Source organism: Fusarium odoratissimum, assembly GCF_000260195.1.
Source record: "Fusarium odoratissimum NRRL 54006 unplaced genomic scaffold supercont1.6, whole genome shotgun sequence".
Lineage (NCBI taxonomy): Eukaryota > Fungi > Ascomycota > Sordariomycetes > Hypocreales > Nectriaceae > Fusarium > Fusarium odoratissimum.
In genome coordinates this window covers 416,950-442,333 of record NW_022158692.1, presented here as the reverse complement: position 1 = coordinate 442,333, position 25,384 = coordinate 416,950, and the positions used below count along the sequence as shown (strand labels likewise).

Genomic DNA, 25,384 nt, shown 5'->3' with positions numbered 1-25,384 from the left:
GCGGAAACTTGCACCCAAGGGGAGTCGTTTGCAAAGCCTGTTCTTCACATACTAATATGATGTAGTCATGTCTCAATTGGCAACGATCTCAGTCCACGACCGACAAGTATAATATAGGAGCCGCGACTCGTCGTGTTTTCAATATTGCTGGTGAAGATTGACGACACAACACTTGGTGGTCTGGCATGACCGATCGACGGTCACTCTATATGGGAGGCGGTTGGGCGAAGGACAATGTGCTGGAGGGACATGCTGCGAATTGGGAGACGGGACTGATGAAATTAGCTGAAAACAAGGGAACTAAATACATGCTTCCACGTTCATTTAGCTCACATGATAATGATACAGTGACTTGCGTAAATCTGGTTATTTGCACACGTAAACAGTACTACACGTGGATGTTGCTCCTAGAGAGCTATTGCTGTGGCATTATTATGGTCGCTCACACATTGTAGTATGAACTCAGTTAAGCTAGTTTAGCTGAGATTGAGATCCCTTCTAAATTAGTAGTTCAGACAATTTCACACCTTTAGGCACTTTTAGATGAGTTTATACGCGGCGAAATAACCGTTAGGTAGCTAATTACACATATCTGCGGCCTATTTAATGGAAATTCTTTATATCTGACTGAGGGAGAGGCGAGATAACATAACTGAAAGTCTTGTGCTTTCGTAGCTCTCGAGTCGATTGAACAAGAATCTTCGATGAACGGAAGATTTGGAACAGAGACTCGCGGGTATTGAATGACTTCAATACCCGACTGATACTGCTGTCATTTAGTTTGGCCAAATCAACTCTAAAGTAACGAATAGATAAGAAGCGGTTTGGAATAGGGGTTAAGATCCTACTTTCTCGTAATACCGCGTTTGGGGATATGACGAATGAGCAGCAGTAATTGTTGGTCCGTGAACTTGGCGTAACGTGTCCGTGCCCGCCCAGTGGAAACGCCTGTTCATCCACAACTGCACGTTAAATGATGATTCGTCGTTCTGTTCTTGAACTTGACTCGACATGACAACCGCACGCTGAACATCTGATTTTCGATATCTCTGAAAGAGCTATCATCAGATGGTCATTGATGTTAAGCATAGGAGGGAGTGACTTGGAGATAAGGGTCTAGAAGGGATGTCAGAGTTACAGAAAGTTAAGCAGCAAATTCTATATGCAAAACTACAGCCAATTTTTGCTCTCAGCTTTGTGTATGAGTATTTAAAGATTTCAAATGTTCAGTGTTGTAGTCAATATACAAACAAAAATGTCAGGGGAACAGACTGTGTTAGATGCGAGTCTGTATATACCGTAATACTTCGAAATATGTTGTCTACTCTATGTAGTGCAATTGTCTAGATTTCCAGAGTTCCTTTATGTAGGCTTCATGAGTCCAGGACCCTCGATAAAGCTTCTGGCCTTGAACATATCGAGTGAAGCTCCTGCTAGCATGCAAAAGGGGAACGCAGCCGATGCATTCCGGAGGCATAATTTGTCTATGAACAGCTTACAGTAACGGCGACCCGAAGAACGTCTACAAAAACAGCAGTATTGATTCTATATTCAGTAAGATAGTCCGTCGTATCTTCCGTGAGGAAACCCTTGGGTATGAAGTCACACATTGGATTGTTTTCAATCCGAAACGTTCTCAGATTGTATCGACTCACGAAAGGTTCAAGGTCGGTATCATCAAGGGTATGTGGTGTAAGCCACATTTGTCGAGCGTGCTGTTCAGAACGATCAGAATACAAAGACTGTGATTATTCGCGTTGACGGGTACGATGAAAAGGAGCTAGCTCGACTTGATGACATATGGTTGGATACTTTAGCTGTGCTGATACCTTCAATGCTGTAAATAACAACACACTGGAGGCCGGAATTAGAACACGATGATCATGCTGTTGCACGTCAAACGTCACGCACCGTGGGTGATGTTAATGCGGCTTCACATCATCCCATATAAAAGGTTAGATTTAAGGTGCCTGTAGTCAGGTTCGATAAATGGATGGTTCAGTACCTACTGGCTGTGAATGCTCATCAAGAAATGCGCCCCAACTCCGATCTCGACAGCATTCGTTCCGAACACCTAAGCTAAGACTACACTCTCGACAGCCATTGAGTTCCACGTTAATTGTATGGTTGCTGTACTCTTTGTGGTTTCTCATCTTGTTTCTCACAGTCATGGTCTCATTGTCTTTTCAGACGGGGCGGTGCCATAATACCTTCGAAGAATGCCCGGTTTTGGACGATGGTCGGACATGGCATCTAATTTCGGGTGCTTATCAGCCCTGAGCCACTTCCAACTCTATGCTCTTTTGGTAGTTACCGTGCCACTCTTGAGAATGACACCGAAGTGTTCCCAACCCTTCGAACCAGCCCATGTTCTCAGGTTCATCCTCGAGGAATCTTTCTGACGGGAAGTGAGGAACGGTAATTTCCAAAGGGTACAGCCGACCATCATCACAGAATATCCAGGCGCGCTGTTCAAATATCTTTTGCTGGAGATCGAGTGTAAATAAGAGCTGTTTCCTAAAGTGCTGGTACATGGGCGCTTCGTCTTTGATACGATGGAGGCTTCGGGATGGCATGCCAACAAAGTCCTTTGTGGTGTGGCGAGTTCCATAAGTCCTCGATGCACTCCAGCGAGGTCTCCTTTGAAGGGTATCACAAAGATCTTAGCCAAGAAACTTGACAAGAAGGCCAAGGCCATTTTTAGAAAACTCCATTAGCAGTAGCACTCTATTGTGAGGAGGTAAACCAAGATCATACAAATAGGAAGCTGGATCGAGGTAGAGAATATCGGGGAATATAAGCCCGGGCCCAAGAGATGAATCAGAACGGATATTTGGAAGCCTGCCATTACAGTACTGGGCGAATTTAACCCCATACAGCGAACAAGCTTAAGCATGAATGCTTCGGTGGCTTCAATGTCGGAAAAGGGACACGGGAGTTTCGGGATAACGGGATAACGGGATAACGGGTCGAGATCTTCCTGGCGCCGCCGTCGGCTTGCGGATTCCTGATGAGGGACCGCCTTGATAGTCTTGCAGCTGAGCTCGTGTAGCAAGAAGGCTTTGAGGAACCTCTTCATTTTCCTATCCGTGAGTTCGTCAATTCGGAATCTCTCCGATATTCTCTGTCCGCGAAAGACCATGTTTTCGCCTCCAGGTGATTAGATCAAAGGCAGAGAGAGACATTCCCTCGGTGGGAACAGAGACGTGGCTTTGGTGAGGTGATATTGCGTCAAGAGCAGAATAGGTCGGTGTAATTTGTCGAGCGTTTTAAATAACCCAGGCTCGTGATGTAGAAGTGGGATGTCTACGGCAAGTCTACTTCACAATGTTGTTGCCCAAGAGATTCTGTTCAATTGATGTAACTCTGTTGTCCGTTTTGTTCTTCCCATCTGAACCTCCATCCCCTGACTAGTAATCATCTGCAGCAGTCTCTCAGTGATGCCCCTCTAGAGTTAAATCCCGCGTACCAGCTTGCCTAGATACAGATGGCCCAACGAGAGAGTGCATGCATTAAGCTTCGCTGTGTTGTGAAGGGGAGTCGCTCTCAGTGCCTGTGACATACCGAGTCAGTTGCTGCTTGAAGACCCGGTTCTCTTCCTGAAGACTTCTGATGAGACTCTCATGCCTCTCAACCTTGCCGTCTGTCTCAGTCAACCGTTTCGACAAGTTCTGAATCTCAGTCTTCTGAGACTCAACGCTGGATTTCAGCTCCTCGATAAAACGATCTTGGGCTCCTACATGAGGGGCGCGATCCCGTTCGTGTTGAATAGAGCCAGGTCCAGCCGACGCAAGCTGCTCCATCAATGTACTTGGATCGCGTTGACTCCTTCGATGAGAGATTTCGGTGGAACGGGAGGAAGTGCTGTACCGGGCAACTTGAGCAGAAGAAGTGGCTTGTCCACGGCGCGGTCTGACCGATCTCTGGGGAGAGGTAGGAGGCGAGTCTCTGTCGGAATGTGATCGGTGGCGGGATCGAATAATCGCATCAGAAATATCAGGAGACGGGGGAGGGCTGCGAGATCGACTAGCCACTCGTTCGGTGTCTCCTGTGGATGGGCCTGATCGGCTGGCTGGCTGCTCTCTGTCTGGGAACTAGTCAGGAGAGAGACTCAGAGTACCGTGGATACCGGGCCTGGCAACGATCCTGAGCATCTGTTTGCATGCTCGAGCATCAAGCTCACGAAGTTGGTCCCTGGTGGGCACTTCGTCCCTCTTCAACAGCCTGAAAGCATCGGCTACGGCTTTCACGGAATAGCTCACGCGCTCATCGGAATAGGCAAACGCGTCGATCGTCTTCTGGATACACTCCACATCTGTTATTCGAAATGGAATGATGTTGTGTCGTAACAGGTCCAGCTCATGCTTCGACGGGAACTTCTCGACGGTGGTGCTTTCACCAATACCGTACATCAAGTCGGAAAAGACACTGGGCTCCTCCCTCTCTTCGATGGCGGCGTTCCTTGCGTCAATGTGGAGCTTGTGTATCGTCTTCGGCAGCTCGTCGTCGTCGAATGACTGCAGTGTTGCACTTAGTGACCGTAGAACTGGGCAAGGCGCGTCAGGAAAGGGAAGCCAGCGAAAGTTGGTCCTGCCGCCAACGCGACAATTGGCGGCATATATCAGAGTATGGACGAATGGGCGGTGGTCCTGCTGCCAGACTGTGTGAACGACGAGGTCTGAAATGGCCTTGCAGCCTTCGTTGGTGAAAAGGTGATATGAAAGGATGCTTCTGTTCCTCTTTGGAACAAACTGTAACCGATTGTACGACGAGAGCAAGATCGGAGGAGCTTGCCTAAAGAACCGGACACAGACACGCCAGAGTTCTCGCAAAGGGTCATCATTGGTTCTCCGCGTACCAACGTGATCAGATGACTTCTTGCGTTCCGACTTTTGCCACTGGTCCTCGATCATATCCTCTGCGGCCTGGTCCCAATCGTCATGGAGAGGCTCTTCGTCTTGCAGGATATCGGTTATTGTGTCGAGGGTGACCGCGCGATGTCGTTGCAGTATCGCCTCGATGATGGGCACAAGACTTTCATCAATCTCGGCCGCCAAAAGTCCTCCTGGCCTCCTGGCCGCCTGTGAGTCGTTGCTTGCTGCATTCATGTTGATGGTGGTATTCTCAAAGCCTAGACAGTTTCTATGAAATGTCAGTTGACGCGAGACACATAACGTTGTTGAGCTTGAACGCTTACTCGAATACAAGTGCAGAGGTTTGGGAGAAGAATGGAGAATGTGAAAGCTCGAGAATTAAGCGAGCTCAGGTGGTCCAAGCGCAGTTTGCTTCTGAGTGACTCAATGCCTCACAAGTCTTGTTCATGAATCACGGAAGGATGTCTGTGTAGCTTTGCTTGACTTAGACAATCGAATTTACAGCTACAGAGTTGAGTAAAGAACAGAAGTATAGGTTCAGTAATATATATAATGAATCCCTTTAGAGTCTAAATCTCATAGGTGGTTACGCGGAGATCAATGCGACGCTTATGAGACACGTATCATGGAAAGAACAGTTACATTCAACCACGGAGGCATTCAAAACAGTATTAAGATACATAAAGGCTCAATACTTTCAACGGAAATGTGTGGTTGAAGAGCACCACTGCTGATTCCGGGCCTCTTCCTGAGATTCGGACGATGCCTCGACACAATCAAAACAAGACTCGGTCACCAGTGAACTTTGAGAGGTTACAGGGGGTGACCAGCATAAGGTCCTGTAGCCCAACAGTTACTCATCAATCGGTCTTCCAGGGATAATAGACAATTTTATGCACAACTTGAACGCAGCGAATTTGAAGCGAGAAAGCATCAGGTCATGATAAATTTGACTCATTGCCTTGAGCCACGGTCAGACCACATCAAAACTATAGTTTCTGTACTCGTATCCTGTCCTCATACTTATAGACTAAATCCTTCAGACCTTCGACATGTCTTGGACGCAAATATCCTCCAGTGATATCAACGTCTAGCTTGGCTTCAACTTGAAGGGCTTAGCTTTCAGCCACCTCGTTACGTTTTGGCACTTTCCGTGCCCATCCCTTAATAACACAGTCGGAGACGTGCCGTGTCGTTGCTCTTTCATCTCATCGGGAATCAGTTGCCTTGACCGTGGTATGATGTTGAAGCTGAGAGCGGCGGTCGCGCTCGGGACAGACGGTTCTGTCACGGGAGGCTGGCGCAGTGTAGAATAATGATTGGGAGCGCATCTGGATTGCTGATGGGAATTGGGAGTATAGAGCCAAGGATAGCGTGGCATAGAGTTGACTGACTTGAGTTTGGCCGTCGATGGACACGGGCCTTGAACGGTTTCAGCCACTCTGTTTCTGAGCCCATGGGCGTCTTGTCGGTGATCCTCGAATTGCTCCTCCGGACACGAAGCCATCCCCAACTTCGGCGAGGAACCTTCTGAAAAGGCTCCACTCTCTTGAGTAACTCTTATCAGAAACCGAGCGATCCGGGTGATTGACTCCTCGGAAACCCTCCACGTTGGTAAGGTCGGGAGGCAAGATGTCGCAATCAGAGATGGATACGGCGGTGGCCTTTTCGAGAAAGTGAATTGATCGAAACACTTGCAAATGAGGCGTCGGGGGCGGAGACGGTTCGAGTAGACGGTGTTGAGATATGGTGGAGTCCTAGAAGCTGAAGTGTTAGCAGAGGTTAAGATATCGCAAGCCCCCGAATGATTCATAGTCTTCACATAAAGGGGCATCATCACTCTTGATTACATGCCAACATTCGTTCCATCATCACCATCACCAGTGTCGTCCGTGGCCTCGTAGACACGATCCCCCTCTTCAAGGCTCCCAATCGATACGGAGGAAAGAATCCAGCGACGAGGTCCGTTCTCTGTACAGATTCGCGTCTCCGGAAATATGAGTTTGGTTCCTGTGGTCTTGGAGCAGCAAGTTAATGGTGTTGTTGAATAGAACTCAGAGTTGGGTGAATCCTCACAGGTCGGACACGGGCGTCGCGTGGCATTTCGTTGCTTGCCTTTAAGCCTCGATCTCGCTCGTGACGCCGCTGAACAAGGTCAGTTTCGTGACGAGGGAGGAACTTCACTCACAAACAGTTGATGGGGCTAGAGATATCCTCTATCAATATTCGTGACTTGCCAATAGGTCACACTGCCTGCGTGTTGATAGGTGTTCTGCTCGTGTCATCTTCCACGGTATCATCCCTGTCAGCTTCTAGTAAAGTATAAATGTTTTGAGTGTAATGGTTCATCGGAGAGACTCTCGGTTGATATCAGGCGCTCGTATTTACTTCGAGTGGGGTGACAAACCAGTCACTTTCAATTGCGATCATCGAGAGTCGTAATAGACCAGCGAGACTGCAAGGTAGCGGCCAACTCGCTCCAATAAACTCAGAAAGTCCTATTAGAGTAGGTTCGTGGAGTGATACACTTGTGATAGCGTTCAAGGATATCCACTTGTAGACTCATTGAGTCTTCTCGTGTATCGGTGAGTCGGCTTGTAATTGTGGTGCGATAGATAGGGACATTCGACTACATTGGCGTCTTTCGTGGCGATGCGCAGAGGCGGTCGTTCAAAGCATGGCGGTATGATGGTTTCTAATAATACTGTCAGCCATGAACTCAACGGTCAAATACGGCCACCTGCTTGGAAAACAAGCGAAACTTGCCTGTTCTGAGTCAGTCCGTCTGAAATGAACCATGACTCCGACAACGTAGACTTTGGCGGGTAGCGTAGGGATGATGCGAGGGAAACAGTCCTCGTTGGCGGACAGACGGTAAATGACTTCGAGACAGTCGAGATAGGAGCGAGGACCAGAAGGTAGGCCGCGATGAAAACCTTGGTCAACCTGGATTGGTCATGGTGAAGAAGCAGAATCCAACGAGGTTGGACCTCAGCGGGTAAACAGACTACCCCGCTCCGATCTGTGTAACACCATGCTCTGGAGAACGCGGAAAACTGCTAGAGGAATTTAGCGAGATTTGTGTAACACTTTTTTAATGAAACTGAAGGTGTTGTCGCGTGTTCTTCGGAGTCACTCCTAAAGTGGCTTGTTGGATGTTCTCGAGGAATGACACCAATATTTTTAGTGAAGTTCACCCTCCTTGTTACATGGGCCTCTCCCCGGATGTGAAAGTTGGTGACTAACAGCAATTCAAGTGAGTTGGCATCTTTCCCAGCATCCGAAACCGTCATAATTGGGTTTAATGTGAGGCGCTGGAGTCTCCAGGGTAGCGCAACATCACCGAGACTTGCAAGGTTCAATTGTGGGTTCTCGACGATTAGCGTTTGGATATTGCCTGATTGAGACGACACATGCTTGATCATTGGTTAGGACCCATGAATGGGGACATCAAGAGCTGGACCATGCTATTAGTGCCTTGGGGGACTACACATAGCTCGTGACACAGTCAACTGAAGCACATTCGCGGACACCCAACCACAGCAACGCCCCCAATGGCAGGCTTCTTATGCTTGTCACGACAAATGAAAAGTGGTGAGACCATGTGAGATTCAACTACAGAATAGTCAACCCGAGAAGGCCGTGGGACAAGACGCCTCAACTTGGCACTCGTCCTGTTTCACTCAGCCGGAACCAGTGATTTCAAGGAGAGATTACAAGACCGACGCGGGAATCCGGCAAATGATTTATGATAATGTGAAATGATGAAACATTTGTGATTTCAGTAAGATGATACTCGTCATTATCTATCTGACTGACTTGAATGTTTGTACGTGATAAAGTTGTATCTTGGGTGGTGAGATGGCACGCCCCGTTTGATGAGCGCTGTTCGACTTGTCCAGGGCGGGATTGAAGCTCGCCGGGTGATCCAATTTGAAGGACCAATCACAGGGCCACCTCCGTTTTTAGGTGACCGGGGTTCGGGCTGTTTTGACGGACCTGCTTTCAGTGGACTTCAGTAGACATCAGTGATTATTAGTGGATTTAGCGCCTGTTGGTGGATTTTGGGTTTTTTGAGCCTAGGTACGTACCATGTTCCGCGCTCCGAATTTTGATCGGCCCTGGCCAGCTAAGTGGAGGTACCTACCGGGCTGCTGTGACGGACGCTTTCAGTGGACTGCAGTGGACTACAGTGATTGTTAGTGGATATACCGTCTGTTTAGGTCGTTCCAGATTTGATTCTTAGGTACGTACCTTTTTCCGCGCTCCCATTTTTTATCAACCCCACCAGCAAAGGCATACACCTCGAGGAAGCATGTCGAAGGCTGATGTGACTGAGAATTTCTGCTACGATTAGTCAATTTAGATATTTCTAGCATAGTATCGACTGATTCAGTTGCCAGCGCTTTTGAAATTGCTCGAGTGCACTCAGAAAGCTCAGTATCTAATACTGGGTTGAGATGGACTGTCTTGGGTCTTTTGATCTTTCTGAGACCGGATGTCTTGCTCACTGTGAAGACTGCCCGACCTTCCATCAAACCCAAGGAGGCTAGCGTCATCCACTGACGCTTGATCCCTCTCGATGTGTGTTGTCCTCGTGTAACCTCGAATACCCCGCTTCTTTTTGCCTGCAGCCCTCCCTCTCACCTCTTGATCAACAGGCCTTCTCTCATTCATCACAAGGCTTCTTCAACAACATTCTCTCTCTTTCTTCCCGCCTGAGCCGCGGGCACAAAGATGGCCTCTCCTCGCCAAATCCTCTGTAACCTCATCATCCGCGAGGTTACTGATGAGGGAACCCCGAAACTGGTTCATCTTCGCTCATCGAGCAACTTCATTATCAGTCTGAACACCAAAGGGATTCGAATTTCGTTCCCTCGCAACCCAGATCGTAGCATCTGGAGTTGGTATTCCGCCGATCTTGCAACCACAGACTCGGCCCTGTATCATATCACCATCGAGCTGCCCCCACGAGGTTTCACTACGACTCACCAGGAACTCACTGTGAGGCAAAACGAACTACTATCAGGCCTCGATGGTGAATTGAGCGAATATCGACTTGTTAATCTGCAGATCTCGCCTCATTTCAACACCACTGTCATTGGCTTTGGCCTTCCATTTCATGGAGCGAACGCGACTGTTGATGATTGGGTGAACAAGCATACTCCAATCGCTGGGGTCGCGCCATTGTCAGAAATCCTGAAGACGCGCAACTTTACTCTCCTCGTAAAGGCCAGCGAAAATGACCTCGACAACATGATCAAGGGTATCAATGATCGGCACCAACGTAGCGAATACGGATACGGTACTGAGTAAGTCTCCATTGTCTCCTCCCTTAGGCTACAGCTAACATGTGCAGTCACAGATGGAACTGGGTGCGATACAACAGACAAATCCCTAAACTCAGAGGCATGCTCTTCCCCGAAACGATGCGCTTCAAAGACCAAAACGAAAGAGACACTGCTTGGACCCAGATCCACGTTCAAGATGTTTGGGACTTTCATCACGACCTGGAACATGTCAACGATGTTGAGATGCCGGCGCTTATCTAGAAGATTGGCAACGAACCCCTCCAACATGCGGCCAGGTTTCTGTGTCTACTGGAACCCTCCCGAGACGAATTCGTGAGTACATCTCCCAGCCTATGGCTCAAGCTAACATGTTAAGGAAAACCGGCATTGGCGTGCTGTCCACCGTGCCTTGAAGGGGTCCTTCACCAAGCTGCAAGTCGAGTTCCTGCCGAACCGGTCCCGACAGCTAGTTACCTGGGACGCGTCGCCAGTGATTTATGGTGACTCGGAACTCCCAAAGGACATTGATTCGTACGATCGAATTCCGCTGGTCTTGCTGCGCCCAGATACAGGCGACGAACACGACTTCTCGCCCATCGCCCACGACAAATACGAACAAGTCAACGAGGAGCTGGAACGGGATCATGTCAAGCTTATCTGCGAGTCGAACGCGTATGGGGAAGAGCTTCGTGTGCAGGCCATCAATCGACTGAGCGACGCCAAGGTATGGCCCACCATGCAGCAAGACACTCTCGCCCTCAACAAGAAGGCCATCTTCAATGAACTGTTGATCGGCAACGGACTCTGGAACCTTCATCATTCCGGCTCAAACATCGACTTGACTCCGTTCGACCTCTTCAAAGATATGCCCGTTGAGATTCGAGACACCTGTCTTGGCTTTGTCTTTGAAGGTGACCGAGGAAAGGTCCAGCAATATTTCAGCAAGCTTCATTTCGGCCTCGGAATTGTTTCCGGACCTGCTGGTACTGGAAAGTCAACCCTTGCCTCGGCCATCACAGTTCTCATGTGCCTTAATCAGACAATCAAGCACGTTTACGTGAGCGCCGCTTCAAACGAAGCAACCGACAATATCCTCGACCGCATCGACACCCTCGCCAAATCTATCATCAAGAAGCTCACCGAAGATGGTATTTCCGCCAACCAGCTGATGGTTGTCCGGGGGTACAGGATCAAAGATGAGCAGGACAAGTGTCTCCGAGCTCTGACTGGGCTGCGATTCAAGCCTGGTCCTCGAAGCTCGTCTGCTTGGAGGTTCAAGAACTCTTTGTGCTGGTGGACACTGCGAGTTCTGGGATCCAGCGCTGTCCCCCAATTGACCCCCAGTGACAACAGCGAGCTTTGGGAGCTTCACCAGAAACTCAAGGAGCTTTTGATCCCTGGGGCCGTGAAGGATCCCAACATTTCCGAGTTTGCAGGACTTTTGAAGCTTGCAGAAGAGGTCGACCCAAAGAAGCGCACAAAGTACTCGACCGGCACTTACCAGAAACCCTTACGCAATCTGATGGGCTTGGTTATCAAATGCTCCAACGTCGTGGCTACAACACCTGCGACATCCAACTCTTTCCTGTACAGATCATATAACTCCGAAGTGGCTCGTGGCGTCATCTTTGATGAGGCTGCCACATTGTTCTGCTCCGACGGCTTGTTGGTTCTCGGCAATACACCTCGACCTATGATCATGTTCGGGGATACCAAGCAGCTCGCACCGGTACTGCCGACGGCGATGGAGTTGCTCCATACTGGAAAGGACAGACGCGACAAAACACCGGAGGAAAAGATGTTTCCGACCAACAGATTTGCCGGCTTCTACCGAATCTCTTGGTTCCATTTGTTCATTCATCTCGGCTGGCCAGTGTTCAATCTCTACCGTCAACACCGAATGGCACAAGGTCTCTTTGACCTCTCTCTGAGGACAGCTTACCGACATCTGCTCCCCCATTTTGAGTACAGCCCGTACTGCCAATTGCAGAACTTTCCAATCGGAACGCAAGTTGAGAACTACCTACGACTTGAGCATCACATTCCGTCAGCCGGTGCGCATCGCATAGACCCCGTCTTCTTCAATTGTCTCAATTGCCCCTGCAGGAACTACCCTCACAAGGCGACGCGATTCAATCCCCGACAAGCCGATCTGATCGCTGAACTTCTGGTTAAGATGATCGAAAAGCTCTCGCTCAACCCCGCCGACATTGCCGTGATCACTTACTACCGAGCAAACCTTGCGGCGATCAGGAAGCGATTCAGAGAGGACGATAGACTCAAAGATGTTACACCTTCAACTGTCAACACGTTCCAAGGCCGGGAAGCTCAGATTGTGGTTCTGGCCCTGTGCGTCACCCGCGAAACCGGGCCATCGTTTGTTGCAGAACAGAGAAGTCTCAACGTCGCACTGACTCGGCAAAAGTCAAGTCTCCTAATCTTCGGAGATATTGACACCACGAACATCAGATTCTCAGATCTGCAAGAAGAAGACAAGGCTGATGATGGGCTTCAGAAGCCTGACTCCACAATGATTGACAATGTCCTTCGCACCATTCGGGCCAGCAGGCGGGTCGTGACTCTACATGGTAACCCAGAGATCGATCCTGACAAGGAGTGGAAGAAGCTGAACAGGCAACCCGAGTTCCTTGGGTAGAAATTCGAGCAGAGGACTGGACGATGTCATTGTGGATGGGGGCGGCAGTTTGTTGATTGCTGGGACGAGCGACAGCGTTTGGTAAATATTGATATGAAGACACTGGCTTCTGTGCATTAAATCTATGATCACTAAGGGACCATAGCTGGTAGTGTAGTAGTTTGTTTCTTCCGGCTGTCTCGGAATAGTTTGTGATATCGCTTTCATATCTCAATTCACCATGATGGACTGGGCACTGACCTGACGATCATGATTCAACATGGACTATTCGTACCGCCAACCTAGCCAAGGCACTGTGGCCATTTCGGCTCATTCAATGAAAAATGGAGATTTTGAGTCGTGAGGAGAAACACCCGACATGATTTATTGAACTACTGTAGAAATGAAGCCACCCAAGACCGCTTGAATCAATCAAGAGCGTAACCACGACATCAACCACACTGACATTAATTGACCCGTCCAGGAAGTGATTACTGATACGATGGACGTATGTTGGCCCTTGTGATGGTCTTACTCTCCTCCGGCTCTACCAAATTCCCATTTCAAGTCTTTCATTCTTGTAATCCACCATATGATTCTTTTAGCAACTAGAGTTCCAACCCTATCATTTACTAACCGTGATTGAGCCCTATGCCTCATCCAAAAGGGATTAGCAATGGTTTGTTCGAGAAGCAGGGTCATGGGTCGGCCGAGCCTTCCTCATCCTGGCAATTGGAGAGAATTCCCCAATTCGGACGCCAAGCCTCCTGCTATTGGACGCGGCAATAGACGCGCGTTTCGCGGTGAAGAACACGTGGTGTTGTACTGAAGTCTCTTCCGACTGGGATTAGATCTGGGAACGAGGAGCGTGGTGAGCCAGCCGAGCTATACCGAACAGGGAGCCGGGGGCGGCGATCTTGGTGGCTGAGACACCATCTCTGCAGTCGAGGCATGCTTATCTTGGGTTCGGGAGAGGCGCAGATTGATTTCCAGCGGCGAAGATGGTGTTGATTGGGGTTGTTGTAACGATTGTCGGGCTTGATCAAAGTTTGCACCTAAGATCGGGCGGCGCGGAAATGTCGAATGCTCCGCCTGAGTTTAAGCAGTCACCGGCAAGCTCTAGCGCTATCTTTGGCTGGATTCCGAATATTACGTGCTCCGCGCGGCTCAAGAAGCGGTCTCGTGTCAGGGGGGGAGTGAGAAGCGGACCAGTCTTCGGTCATTTTCGTAGGGATGTTTGCAGTGGCTTGGAGGAGGCGTCAGCATGAAGAGGGTGGATTCAGGTGCCTCGCGGGAGATATTGTTCGTCACATTGTAGGAAAAACCTGTCACAGTACGGTGATGGTGGAAAAGCGGGATATTAATTGGAGGAAACATATAAGCGCAGCAAACAATTGTTCTCCCTACACCTTTGGTCTTCTTACCGTGATGTAAAACTAATACCGCATACTATTTTTTCAAAGCGTCGAATTTGGTCAAGCTGACATTTCAGTCATGTTTCCCATGTTAATGCTAATAATTGTCTTATTCCATACAGCACGATTGTAATTCCAAATTGCGTCCGTACTCATTCTCTCCCAAACCTCGACTCATCGTTCCGTAACATCCACAGCCGAACACTATCGCCCTCTCAATCACTCTCAAACCCAGACTCAAACTCAGACTCATCGCCAGCCAGCACCTCATTGTCGGAAGGCGTCTCACCAGGAGGATTCGTGACTCCAACCATATCTCTCCACATTGCAACTTTCTGGTAATTGCCAACAAGACATCGACGAACAAAAGTCTTCAGCTCTCGATTGTTTCGAGGGTATTGGTCATCAGACAGCCCCCCTTTGCGCTCAAAAGCTTCAAAGACCTTCCCTGGAGTTTCTGTCCAGTCAACATTGTCCCAGTGGAAATGTGTCACCGCCGTTGTCAGGATCTGTAGATCCTTGGTGGTGACTGGCAATGTTGGATGACCAAGGTAAGTTTGACTGTAATCAGAACTGGGTGACATTCTGGCTATCTGTCCCAGGTAGACAAGAAAATCTGAGAATTCTGACGGAGGAGCTTCCGTTTGAGCCTCCCTGGCCTGTATATGCATCTCGTGGACACTCGCAGTAGCCATAGGCCCATCTTCGTGTTCATAGAACAACTCATCGAGTGCTTTGAGGGCAGGGCACTCGATCAACTCCGCAGCAACTCCAAACGGCCATGGTGTACGGCTGTCAAAACGAACCTTGACAGTGTACTGTATGGCCATGATCAACAGGTACGGGAGACCCTGCCAGCATGGGTGAACAGCCAGTTCTGCAAACAGGCGGCTGAACTTTGGCGTGAAAACCACATGAGACGCCTCCATGCCTGGTGGTGGGGTCGGGCGATAGCGCAGTTTGTTCTCAAAGGACAACATCTCATGCGGTGTGGTCCAGAACACGCGGATGCAGACTCTGCAGACAGTCTTCAAACCCTCTGAGGCGTCTGTGTCCACTGCTGTATTGAAAGCGTCAAAGTCTCGCTTGGTCTGCGAGCCGTTCCAAAGCCTCATACACTCTCGGTCAATAGGTGAAGGCTCGATGCTCCTGTTCGTTCGACGTGGGACCACGAAACGCATCATGTCCTGTGGAGGTGGACCGCGGATATCTAAAGCCAACTGAGCAGCCACAGTTGCTACGGCTATCATGTCGAATTCGTTGTCGTTGGACGCTGAACGGTTAGCTTTCGAAAGCGCTTTATGAAAGTGACGGTAACAATTGCCATACTTACAGGATTGATTGTGACTCATTTTGGTACTGGGACTGTAAATTTAGAGACGACATGTGTTGTTGCTTGTAGAAGGGAGGACAGAATCCAGCACCTGCTGTAGGCACCGGCCGATGACGGCGGGCACGGTTGGGGTTACACAAGTCGTCAATGCACATTAGGTAAGCTGTGAATCAAAGTGAAGTGGGGACGCCTTGGACTCTTCTTCAGTTGCCGCTGAATCTTCTCTTCTTCTCTCTGCCATTTTCAACCCACCTTCACACCAATATCACAAGTAAGTAATCCCATGAGTCCCTTCATACAGATGCTGACATTTATGTTGCAGCTACGTACCCGATCCCAGACACCATGTCCCCGCAGTCCAACTCTGGAGAGCAGCCCATCTCTGCGCAACCTCCCCTCGACATTGTTGAACAAGGCAAGCAGAAACTGGAGTCCCTCCAGTCCGAACTCGAACAAGCCCGCCAGCAACGTCTTATGGCTGAAAAGATGGCGACATACTGGAAGTCATCAAGCGAGAACCTACGACAGGTGTCCATAAAGAGGAACAAATCGTACAAGGACTTGAAGAAGTCGAATGAGGAGCTTATCAAAGCGAATCAAGACCTGAAGAAGGCGTTTGAAGACATGCGCAAGGAAAGAGACAATGTCAAAATGGAGCGCAACCTCGTTCAGAAGGAAAAGGATGGCCTTGAGAAACGCCTCCACGATCTGTTTGCGGGATTCTGAGAGGTGTAACCGGGACGAGTAAGCGACGCGGTGAGATTGCTGCTGTCGCTTGGAGGTTCGGGTCAGTCGTACGGCGACACCTTGAGACAAGTCGCCCATCCATGGGACGAGGTTGCTGGGAGGAAGACACGAAACGGTAAGCTTTATATCAGTTCAAATGAACAGCAACTGATGTACTTTGGTTTACAGGTATTTCCCGGTTTAACGGCATGAGTGGTAGTAGACAGAGAGAGCAAGAGAGAATACTACAATGTCATCATGGTACCTTTCACCTACGTCCCAAGCAGTCTTTATTGGCAACAGATGGACTCTGATATATTTTCTTTTACTGAGATCAATGTTGGGGTGATGAAATGTACAAAGAGCTCCATTTTGCACGGGGAAGCGATGGTGACAAGACTTTTCATGTTGTGGTAGCGTCGGAACTGTTGCCACGATCGCGGAATAGGCACATTCTTGAACATACTCGGGGTTGCTGTCGCACCTTCCAACTGCCGAGCGAGTGCCACGTGTGACCAGGTTATGCTTATTGTTGGACAGCCAATGACCAAAGACGTGATGGCCAAATCAGGAATGTGTCCATCGTGACTGTTGTATATGGAAAGAGCGACCTGCCATTACGTGGTGGGATGGGTGACGCTGTCTGACTCTCCGAAGCTCTTCTCTCAATCAGCCACGTACTGGAGACCTCCTTCAAAGTCGCGTTCTATCCATAGACGACCTACCGAGGCTCGGAATGCTGTGGTGTGATTGCCCGGTGCCCACGAAGCAGCATGGAGCCGGGAGAGGCGAGTGCATACCAGCGTTGTCGTGTATCTCAAACTGCCATTTGAACAGGGCCGCGACACATGAATCGCGATATGACGCTTTGAGGCAAAACTGTGGCTTCCGACGACCTTGGACTTGTTCACTTGGCGTTTGTGAGGGATATACAATAGGTACCGCGACTCTTGTTGTGTGGCAAGGAGGTAGGCGGATGTGTCCATGGATGAGTGGGGGTTCTGAAGCACATACACGAGATCCTTCAAGATTAAGGGACAGATGAGCAGGGCGGTGGATGGATGAAGCTACAATCTGTGTCTCGGGGGTGAACGGGTCTGAAGTGAACGATGCATACGAATGAGTAAGTGGCGAGTATGCTTGCGCGGGTTGCAACTGTGCTTCGTGATAAGTTAGCACAATTGTTTCTCCATCTCCTCATGGGTTAATCGTGGCTCTTCTTCGAGACTGAGCGCGAACACATTGTTAGCCCAGTGACACGCTCACCTTGGTAATACGGAAGGGTTCTAGTTGGGGGAATGTGCTAAGATATCGACGTTGGCTCGTATAGAACTGACGGATCTTTGGCTGTGGCGGTAGGAAAAGGCGATAGAGGCTGATCCCAGCGGCGGCCCCTTTCGTCCAGAATTCTTCGCGTTTGTGATCGGACTGTCTAGCAAGCTTTCTCTAAACACCCAACAACACCCATCTTGCCATCTATGTCTCTGCGCTGTCAGACAAACTTTGGATCGGATTGCGCATTACTTGGTGCCCTTGTCATCGGTGGTAGAGGTGGTGGAAGCCTTGCAACGTTAGATTGGGCATCAGAAGAAAGCAGCCAACGTACTTTGGTAGCATTAGGTCCGTTGGCGGCCCACAGAGACTCAGTGTCCTGGGAGAACTTGTCGGCAAACTCAGAAGCTGGAATCAGGATAGGGCCCATCGTCAGCTTCATGAAGCGACCTTTCTCATTCTCGATCATGGTGATGTCCGATTCGCCTGTCTTGAGGTTGGCAGTAATCAAGCCGCGAAGACTGTCAGTGCCAAGGCTGGCGACTCTTTAGGCATTGCCAACGACGGGATCGGGTTTCTTGGTGGCAGCGATCAGGTTGGATTCAAGGGCCGCGGCCAGGGTCTTCGCCTCCTCGATCGCCATTTCGAGGTATCGGATGCGGTCGACGATAGAACGGAGCTCCTCGTCGCTGAGAAAAGGCATTTTGGTCGCTTTGACAAGTTAGCGGCGAACTATAGAGAGCCTGTGAACTAAACTGAGTGTTCTTGGTAGAAAGGCGAGGATATTTCGAGGTGCGAGACGATTCCAAGAGAATAAGGATCAAAATGATGGAAGATGAAGGATGACATCTGGCGGTGGTCTGAGCCTAGTTTTGTGCAGTATGTTGCCTTTCGTCATAGCATCGGGTCGGCAATGGTCTGGCAGCGGCAGGACAGATGGTCCTGGATGAACCCTAACGTTTGATCCGTTGAGATTATTCCTTACCTACGCCCACTGGAATCCAATTCAGACTGATTCGGTTTGGGCTGAGCTCGAGGAGGAGACAGTATCCGCGAAATACATAAGTTTGCCTAAACGTTCTGAAGGTACAGTCAACAAGACAAGGTCGGTTTCTGAAGCTGTGGCGTAGAATTTGAGTCAAGTGGCCGAATTTCTGGCATCCGTCACGTCACCGACGAGGAACAGTAATGAAGCTGCTTCTGGTTAATACAAGCACCCATCGAATGAACGTTTCACAAGCGACACGAGTCTTTATCAAAGAGCCTTTAGCTACCTGGCTAACCTCACCGCTGCAATTCCCTTCCAGCTTCCGATTTCAGCTTTGGTCCATACCGCCAAGTCTTAGTATGCTTCATCACGTTAGCTAATATCGCATTGAATTGCAGAGAGGTACCTACCGAAAGCTTGCCAGAGTTCATCGAGCTTGGTTTTGCAATTGCACGCGGCGGTACTCAACAAGAAGCTCTCCGTATGCCTGTTTCAGGTCGTTAAGTTCCTTCTCCTGCTCTTCCTTCTCCTTCTTCATGGCTCTGAACACCTTCTGAAGATTATTGAACGAAGTCTCGTAGTATGCGAGCTTTTTGCCGGTAATAATAGCTTCCGACCGGCTTTGGCGAAGCTTGGACAGCGCAGCCTCAAACTGCATTTCGCACTCTCTAATGGTGTCTTCAGCTCGTTGCCCATTTGAACTGGACATTTGGGACTGCTGTCCGACATTGGGAGTCCCGGAGCTTTGCTGCATTGACATGGTGTCTGGTACTTGGGACCTGAAACGTAAATATCAGTGATTGTATAAATATGTCCATCAAGTTACTTGTGATGTTGATGTGAAAGGTGAAGAGCAGAAAGAATGAATAAAGAAAATTTGGGAGAAGGAAGAAACACTTTGATGAGTCGCCATTTTGCTCTGATTCACTGCTTGTCACGTGTAGATTGCACTCAGCATGCCCGGCAGTGTCAAATAGTGCAGGGCGACACCCCTACTAACTACACGATTCAACGGACCCTAGAGCATCGACACGAAACCACGATGCGTTGACTCATGTCGATGCCCTCCCTAGATTATTTCGATTTGTGCCTACCCACATCCCAATCCCAACTTTAAATACTCGACATGACACCTGGCTCTATTCGCTCTAATATAACAGACAGCTCCCCCCAGACTTTCTTCTGTGCTTTGGCACCTGCATCACTATAGACAAAACTCGAGACTCTGTTCATGTTAGTCTTCTGAAACTCACTGGCAGGGAAGATCACTTACTCTCCAATCTCGCAGTCGGAAAGATACTGCCCATGAGTCTCCGGGTCTCCCTCGGCTGCATGAACCAGAGTACGACTCCCAACTTCCGTCTCCCTTGCGATGAACCGTCGACCAAAGGCTGTAAACAGTCCGGACTTTTCTCCGCTGCCCATATTTGCTTTTACCCAGCCGGGATTGGCGACAGAGATAATCACTTGGCCGTCCTTCTTTGACTCGGTCATCTTGGTGGCGAGCTCGCGAACTGCAAGAAGCTCCATCATTTTGGAGACGTTGTATCTAGTTACATTAGCCTTTGCGCCTGTCTCGGGTTTAATACATACCGGTCGGCCATTCTAGCCTTGCCCTCGTCCGCTAGGTCCTCAAAGATGTTGGGAGCGTTGCGCTCTGGGAATTCGGTGACATAGTGTACAAAGGAACCAGTGAAAGATAGCACACCGGGCTTGTTGTACTTGATGGCCGAGGCCCTCAGTGCAGGGAGCACCATGATGCCGAGAAGCATCGTGTTGATAACGTTGACCGTAATCTGGCTCTCATTGCCCTCGACCTTGGTGAATGTCTTGGCCATGATGCCAGCGTTGGCCATAAAGACATCCAGTCGGTCGAGCGTGTCCACTCGGCTGGCGAATTTCTGAACCGACTCAGACTTACACAGGTCCAGCTCCCATACCTCCACGACGCCCTTGTGGCCGGTGGTCTCCTCGATGGAAGCTGCTGCCGCCTCGCCCTTCTTTATGGTTCGGACAGCCAGTATGACCTTGGAAGCATCGAGTCGCACGAAATGGCGAGCCGCTTCGAGGCCGAGCCCGACATTGGATCCCGTCACGATGATGGTTTGTCCCGTAAACTTGGTAGTCTTCTGCATGGAGACAAACCAGACTTCTTCGCTCCTTACTGTCGAGAGCAGTTCTGAAGACAACGTGCAAGACTATCCTGTTCCCGATTATATTCCCGATAACTGTTGTCAATTCTGCGGCAGCTCCTATAAATCAGACCTTATCAATAGAAACGAGACCTACCGACAGCCTATCCCTCGTGGCGCGTGTTGCGAGATCACCCGCGTCGTGGATGCCGACGGTGAATTCCAGACACGATACACCAACACGACCCTCGGTGGTAGTAATGACGGAGAGTGGCACGCGCCGAGCCCTGAGGGAGGCTCCATGGGGGCTCAAATCAGTGGCTCAAATGAACTGCTGGCAGATCGTGTCCGTGAGGATTGGGGATGCAAGAGAATCTTTCACAAGATATTTCCCGACATTCCAGATGAATTCAACCGTGTTTTAATGAATCACACTCAAATGCGACGAACCACCAACGCGGGCAATGATCTGGAGACTGGCGAGCTGGTACTGTGAGTGCGTTGTGCCAGTTTCCAGTATAGGCTTTGCCGTCAACCCCATGACGCCTTCTAGTCACGAATACTTGGGCACTGCTGTTTTCATCAGGTGCCAAGATCGCTGGGATGGAGGCCTGTATCTTTGCGTCAAATCCCTACCAGTCGGAGGCTGATGTTCTTTGCCTCTTCTCTCGAGGTTAGTCATTCGTATTCTTGTCGAACCAACACTGACATCTTCCTACCTACAGAGTCCCTCACCATCAGTACATATTCCCTTTTTGGACGACACGCCGTCTGTCATTGGTCATCGATGTTTAAGCTTAATCGCCATGTGGACTCCCGCCTGTTCAAGGGGACATCAGGAAGGTGCGCCTCCGCGCTGTATGAGGTCAGCGTATGGGTTGACATCGAATTGAATCCAGAGGATACAACTGGAGTACGGAGGTAAGTGCGAAAATGGTCATCTTAAGCTGAAGCGACGCTAATGGCTGACACACAATGCAGGAAACAAGAAGTGAGCAGCCGGTGGTTAACCGAGTCCCTACCGAAGTCTGTCAGAGTACTCTGAGGTCATGTGCTCTACTTTCCTTATTCGTTTTGAGATCATGGAAGAATATCGATGTGTCTTTATGGGGGAACAAGGGGCTACTTCATTAGACGAGCGCGTGGTCTGGGTTGAAAACATGGTGGACTTCTTCATAGAATCAGAGTCCATAGCAGTCCAGAGTTTGTCACAATAATAGCCGCCCATTAATAATACCATACAGGTCATCCTTGACTCGTTTCCTTCTCCAAACATCCTCCTTCAAGCTCACAAGCTGTCTTAGTGAAAGATGTAGTCCTGCTCCTTGAGTTCATCAATCTCCCTATCATTCTGCTCATCCACCTTGCAATCTCCAAACAACAACTGATGACACCAATACATATCCCTCTCGTAAATCGACTCCGTCTTCAAACCCATTAATTTCTCCCCTTCGCGACCAATCTGCTTCTGAGTCTTGTCTAAATACTCAACCTGCTGATGTGTCATGATCCCAAGAGGCGCTTTCGGACCCTTCCAGTCCAGCGCTAGTGGCTTATGACTTCCACCAGCATAGTGAAAGAATGCTAGGAGCGTTTTGCACGAGTGGATGAAGGACTCGCTGACGGAAGAGTTTCCTCTTGTGCCAAATCGGCTCTCCATTCCATACCAGTCGATTATGTACAGAACCTGAGCAAATTGACGCTCCATGTTACTGAGAAGCACGAAAGTGGTCAGATAAATCTCGTACCAATTCTCACGCTTCCTCTCCATGATCTTGGCTTGTAGGCCGGCGAGTATCCTTTGTCGTAGAGGAGTCATGATGTTTTTGATGACAAGATGGTCCATTTGCGTGTCCATGATCGGAGGAATCGGTATCGTACCACTGCGGGGGCATTCGAGATCTTGAACTGGAATCTGACTGAGGGTATGTTCGCCGCAGATCATCCATGGAAGCTCAGTTAGCCGACTTCCAGCCCAAAGCCGAAGACTATCCTTGACAAGGGAGCTCTGATGAGTTTCCGAGAACCGGATCGCCTCTTGGAGCGTCCAAATCATCAGCGGACTCTTCCCTTTGAGAAGTCTCTGAATATACACCTTGTACGATTTCTGGTTGTACTCATCAATGACCCTCTGATGGCTGTCCATGTCGGCAATGTAGTAGTGCGGCAACTCGAGCATTCGTTGATTCCCTGCAGAGTCTCTCCAGGGATATGAAGTTTTGTCACCAGGTAGAGGTTGAAACTTTGACACAGTGACCTCAACCTCACAGTCGAATCCTTGTGTCAGCTTGATTGTATGTCGATCGAGGTCGATGTTTAGGCTTGCGTTCATGACATCCTTGATGGACAGCCATTCGTACAGCTTGTTGTCGCGTGTAGAGCCTGAAGGGTTAGCTTGCTTGGTCAACAACCGGCGCAGACACTTACCCAGTCGGTGCAGTGGAAGCTCGTGAAGATTAACTCTGATGCATGGACGTTTCAGAATCGTCAGTCTTGAGCATCTGAGACATGGTTCATAGGGATTCTCTGGCATTATGCACTACCCAGTCAGTATCGTTCAGCAAATGCCAGTTAACTTACTCGAACTTTCATTCCCCGGCACTTTTCACAAACGCCTCTCTTTCTTGCAATCGCAGTAGCCTTTCGAGCTTCTTCAGTGAACGGACCTCTAACCCTAGTATTCAGTCCGGACACGGTGAATACGCCCTGAAGGTTACCGCCCTGATCGTGTTTGTACTCGGTTTTGGGGGCCTGAAATGTTAGTTAGAACAACAATTATTCGCGTCACTTACAAGATCTGTAGTGAGAACGTCTGATCGATCTGGTTTACGGTCTGATCGCGGCTTGCGTTTCTGACTCGTATTCACTGCCCTTGGAGGACTTTGAGAATGTGCACTTGACCCCGATGGAGTCAGGATGGAGTTGGTGCTCGGCGTGAATCGTATCTCATCCTCTGTGGAGACACTCTGTTGCAGAGTCAAATTTGGAAAGACATGGCCCATCGGAAGATCATGAGGTTCAAATGTCTGAGTGTAACTGCGGGGATAGTTCGTGTAAGTCGGAAGAGTCAACAGTGACGGATCCAAAGTCAACTCTTCGGCAACGGACGCCGAGCTTTCCACGCGTTCCACGGCAACGTTGACATCAACCTTCGGCTCCTCGCGTAAAAGCTCCGACAGCCAGTCGTCACTATCAAACAAACCCTCCCCCAGATTGTCAATCACTTCAAACCAGTCCACTATCGTCGTCAGCAACGTCAACACAGCAAAAGGACCTTACCGTTCTCAATCATTTTGCTTAATTCAGTAATCGGTACAAAGATCCACGCAATAAAGTTGTGGGGTAAGGAGCTAAATATTCAGGGCCTCTACCGATTTCCATATCAGGCATGGATCCCGAGCTGGCGTGACTTGTCAAACGATGTTTCTACCGACTACCATAAAAGGCAAGGATCTGCAGTCTCACCTCCCGATTACTCTTCAGACGGTAAACATTTGATGACAACCACCATTAAAGACGAATCAACCAGCCACAGTGGGAATTACACAACCATGGAGAGAACAATCGACCAAGAACTCCGTATGCGACAAGCTACGATTGATGACTTGGACGGCATTACAAAACTTGCTATTGAAGCATTCCCTGATGATCCAGAACGAGATTACCGATTCCCATATCGACATGAATACCCTGAAGATCAGTGGAAGTGGACCAGAGTCGAGTATGAGGGGTTTTTGAAACAGCCTGAAAGCTATGAAGTTCTTGTCATCGAGGCTGGGCAAAAGCTTGTCGCCCTGGGAATCTGGGATGTTTCTGGTCTCACTGGTGTCAAACCAAGTATGTCAGCCTCAATTCTCACATCCTAGCTAATAACCCAGTCAAACCCGATGTTTTGGGCGACAACGAGCGTCGTGATGCGAACCTCCCTCATATGCGATATTTCGCGTCGCGCGTAGAAGAAGTTTATGGCATGCATTTCAGTCAATTCGGTAGCAGACAGCTTCACCTTGTTAATCTTGCGACGCATCGAGATTATCGAAGAAGAGGTTGCGGGGCTGTTCTTTGTAAGTATGGGATGGAAAAGGCAGAGCGTGAGGGATTCGTTGCTACGGTATTCGGGAGTCCAATGGGAATTAAGCTGTATACGTCTGTTGGGTTCAAAGTTATTGGAGCTGAACCTATGATTATGCCTGGTGATGAGGAGGGATTAACAACGACGGCATTAGTTTGGGGTAATTAGTAATTGAGTTGAGGCTCATCGGGCGTCAAGATTTCTGCAGATGTGAAACAGGTGATTGCTTACCCTCGTCATCATCCTCAGCTGCCTGATGATTCCCTTTTGGGAAATCGGTGAAACTGTTCTGTAGAGACATAATCTCAGTTGTTGCATGGAGTCACCCTGATGAAGTGTCATGAGAGAACAAGATGAGATGAGAACCAAACATATTAATGAGTGGAATGTAAGGCTACGTTACTGGATTGGGAAATCGGCAGACGTTGATGTCAGGAAATGAGCGTCGTGGTGAATTTCATTAAAGTTGGGTCTTTCAGGTGAGATTGGTGATGCATATCGGCGTATTGACCTGTTTGTAAACTCATGTACAAGATTACAACCGAATACGTGAGTATGAGAGTCGCTGAGAGGATGAGAACATACTGACCGTTTAGAACATTATGTCATCAGCAAAAGCACAAGCTGGTTCATTCAGCTCATTTGG

The 25,384-nt window shown here is 49.2% G+C and overlaps 11 protein-coding genes across 11 annotated transcripts; 4 read left to right on the top strand and 7 right to left on the bottom strand.

Moving 5' to 3' along the window:
• Positions 1-3,512: 3,512 nt before the first annotated feature.
• On the bottom strand, positions 3,513-5,108 carry FOIG_04757 (uncharacterized protein; the record flags this gene model as incomplete). Its single annotated transcript, XM_031203055.1, has 2 exons — positions 3,513-4,087; positions 4,121-5,108. 2 exons carry the CDS (start codon positions 5,106-5,108, stop codon positions 3,513-3,515), a joined length of 1,563 nt encoding a protein of 520 aa, XP_031066634.1.
• Positions 5,109-9,611: 4,503 nt separating this feature from the next.
• FOIG_04756 (uncharacterized protein) lies at positions 9,612-12,821 on the top strand (the record flags this gene model as incomplete). Its single annotated transcript, XM_031203054.1, has 4 exons — positions 9,612-10,186; positions 10,234-10,393; positions 10,427-10,498; positions 10,542-12,821. The coding sequence occupies 4 exons, from the start codon at positions 9,612-9,614 to the stop codon at positions 12,819-12,821; spliced, it is 3,087 nt and encodes a 1,028-aa protein (XP_031066633.1).
• Positions 12,822-14,430: 1,609 nt separating this feature from the next.
• On the bottom strand, positions 14,431-15,567 carry FOIG_04755 (uncharacterized protein; the record flags this gene model as incomplete). Its single annotated transcript, XM_031203053.1, has 2 exons — positions 14,431-15,488; positions 15,549-15,567. 2 exons carry the CDS (start codon positions 15,565-15,567, stop codon positions 14,431-14,433), a joined length of 1,077 nt encoding a protein of 358 aa, XP_031066632.1.
• A 326-nt stretch (positions 15,568-15,893) lies between these two features.
• On the top strand, positions 15,894-16,307 carry FOIG_04754 (uncharacterized protein; the record flags this gene model as incomplete). The annotated part of the gene is made up of 1 exon (XM_031203052.1): positions 15,894-16,307. The coding sequence occupies one exon, from the start codon at positions 15,894-15,896 to the stop codon at positions 16,272-16,274; it is 381 nt and encodes a 126-aa protein (XP_031066631.1). The 3' UTR covers positions 16,275-16,307.
• A 1,487-nt stretch (positions 16,308-17,794) lies between these two features.
• Positions 17,795-18,015, bottom strand: FOIG_04753 (uncharacterized protein; the record flags this gene model as incomplete). Its single annotated transcript, XM_031203051.1, has 2 exons — positions 17,795-17,836; positions 17,881-18,015. 2 exons carry the CDS (start codon positions 18,013-18,015, stop codon positions 17,795-17,797), a joined length of 177 nt encoding a protein of 58 aa, XP_031066630.1.
• Positions 18,016-18,093: 78 nt separating this feature from the next.
• Positions 18,094-18,249, bottom strand: FOIG_04752 (uncharacterized protein; the record flags this gene model as incomplete). The annotated part of the gene is made up of 1 exon (XM_031203050.1): positions 18,094-18,249. The coding sequence occupies one exon, from the start codon at positions 18,247-18,249 to the stop codon at positions 18,094-18,096; it is 156 nt and encodes a 51-aa protein (XP_031066629.1).
• A 712-nt stretch (positions 18,250-18,961) lies between these two features.
• On the bottom strand, positions 18,962-19,294 carry FOIG_04751 (uncharacterized protein; the record flags this gene model as incomplete). Its single annotated transcript, XM_031203049.1, has 1 exon — positions 18,962-19,294. The coding sequence occupies one exon, from the start codon at positions 19,292-19,294 to the stop codon at positions 18,962-18,964; it is 333 nt and encodes a 110-aa protein (XP_031066628.1).
• Positions 19,295-19,602: 308 nt separating this feature from the next.
• Positions 19,603-20,669, bottom strand: FOIG_04750 (uncharacterized protein; the record flags this gene model as incomplete). Its single annotated transcript, XM_031203048.1, has 3 exons — positions 19,603-19,759; positions 19,808-20,083; positions 20,128-20,669. The coding sequence occupies 3 exons, from the start codon at positions 20,667-20,669 to the stop codon at positions 19,648-19,650; spliced, it is 930 nt and encodes a 309-aa protein (XP_031066627.1). The 3' UTR covers positions 19,603-19,647.
• Positions 20,670-21,453: 784 nt separating this feature from the next.
• FOIG_04749 (uncharacterized protein) lies at positions 21,454-21,711 on the top strand (the record flags this gene model as incomplete). The annotated part of the gene is made up of 2 exons (XM_031203047.1): positions 21,454-21,587; positions 21,648-21,711. 2 exons carry the CDS (start codon positions 21,454-21,456, stop codon positions 21,709-21,711), a joined length of 198 nt encoding a protein of 65 aa, XP_031066626.1.
• Positions 21,712-21,966: 255 nt separating this feature from the next.
• Positions 21,967-23,199, bottom strand: FOIG_04748 (uncharacterized protein; the record flags this gene model as incomplete). The annotated part of the gene is made up of 2 exons (XM_031203046.1): positions 21,967-23,048; positions 23,094-23,199. The coding sequence occupies 2 exons, from the start codon at positions 23,197-23,199 to the stop codon at positions 21,967-21,969; spliced, it is 1,188 nt and encodes a 395-aa protein (XP_031066625.1).
• Positions 23,200-24,120: 921 nt separating this feature from the next.
• On the top strand, positions 24,121-24,949 carry FOIG_04747 (uncharacterized protein). The gene is made up of 2 exons (XM_031203045.1): positions 24,121-24,503; positions 24,545-24,949. Exons 1-2 carry the CDS (start codon positions 24,164-24,166, stop codon positions 24,904-24,906), a joined length of 702 nt encoding a protein of 233 aa, XP_031066624.1. The 5' UTR covers positions 24,121-24,163; the 3' UTR covers positions 24,907-24,949.
• Positions 24,950-25,384: the final 435 nt, after the last annotated feature.

Bases quoted from the DNA above. Each gene is read 5' to 3' on its own strand.
- FOIG_04747 (XM_031203045.1), top strand. From the start codon at position 24,164: ATGACAACCACCATTAAAGACGAATCAACCAGCCACAGTGGGAATTAC. The intron at 24,504-24,544 runs GTATGTCAGCCT...CTAATAACCCAG, and splicing joins TCTCACTGGTGTCAAACCAA to TCAAACCCGATGTTTTGGGC.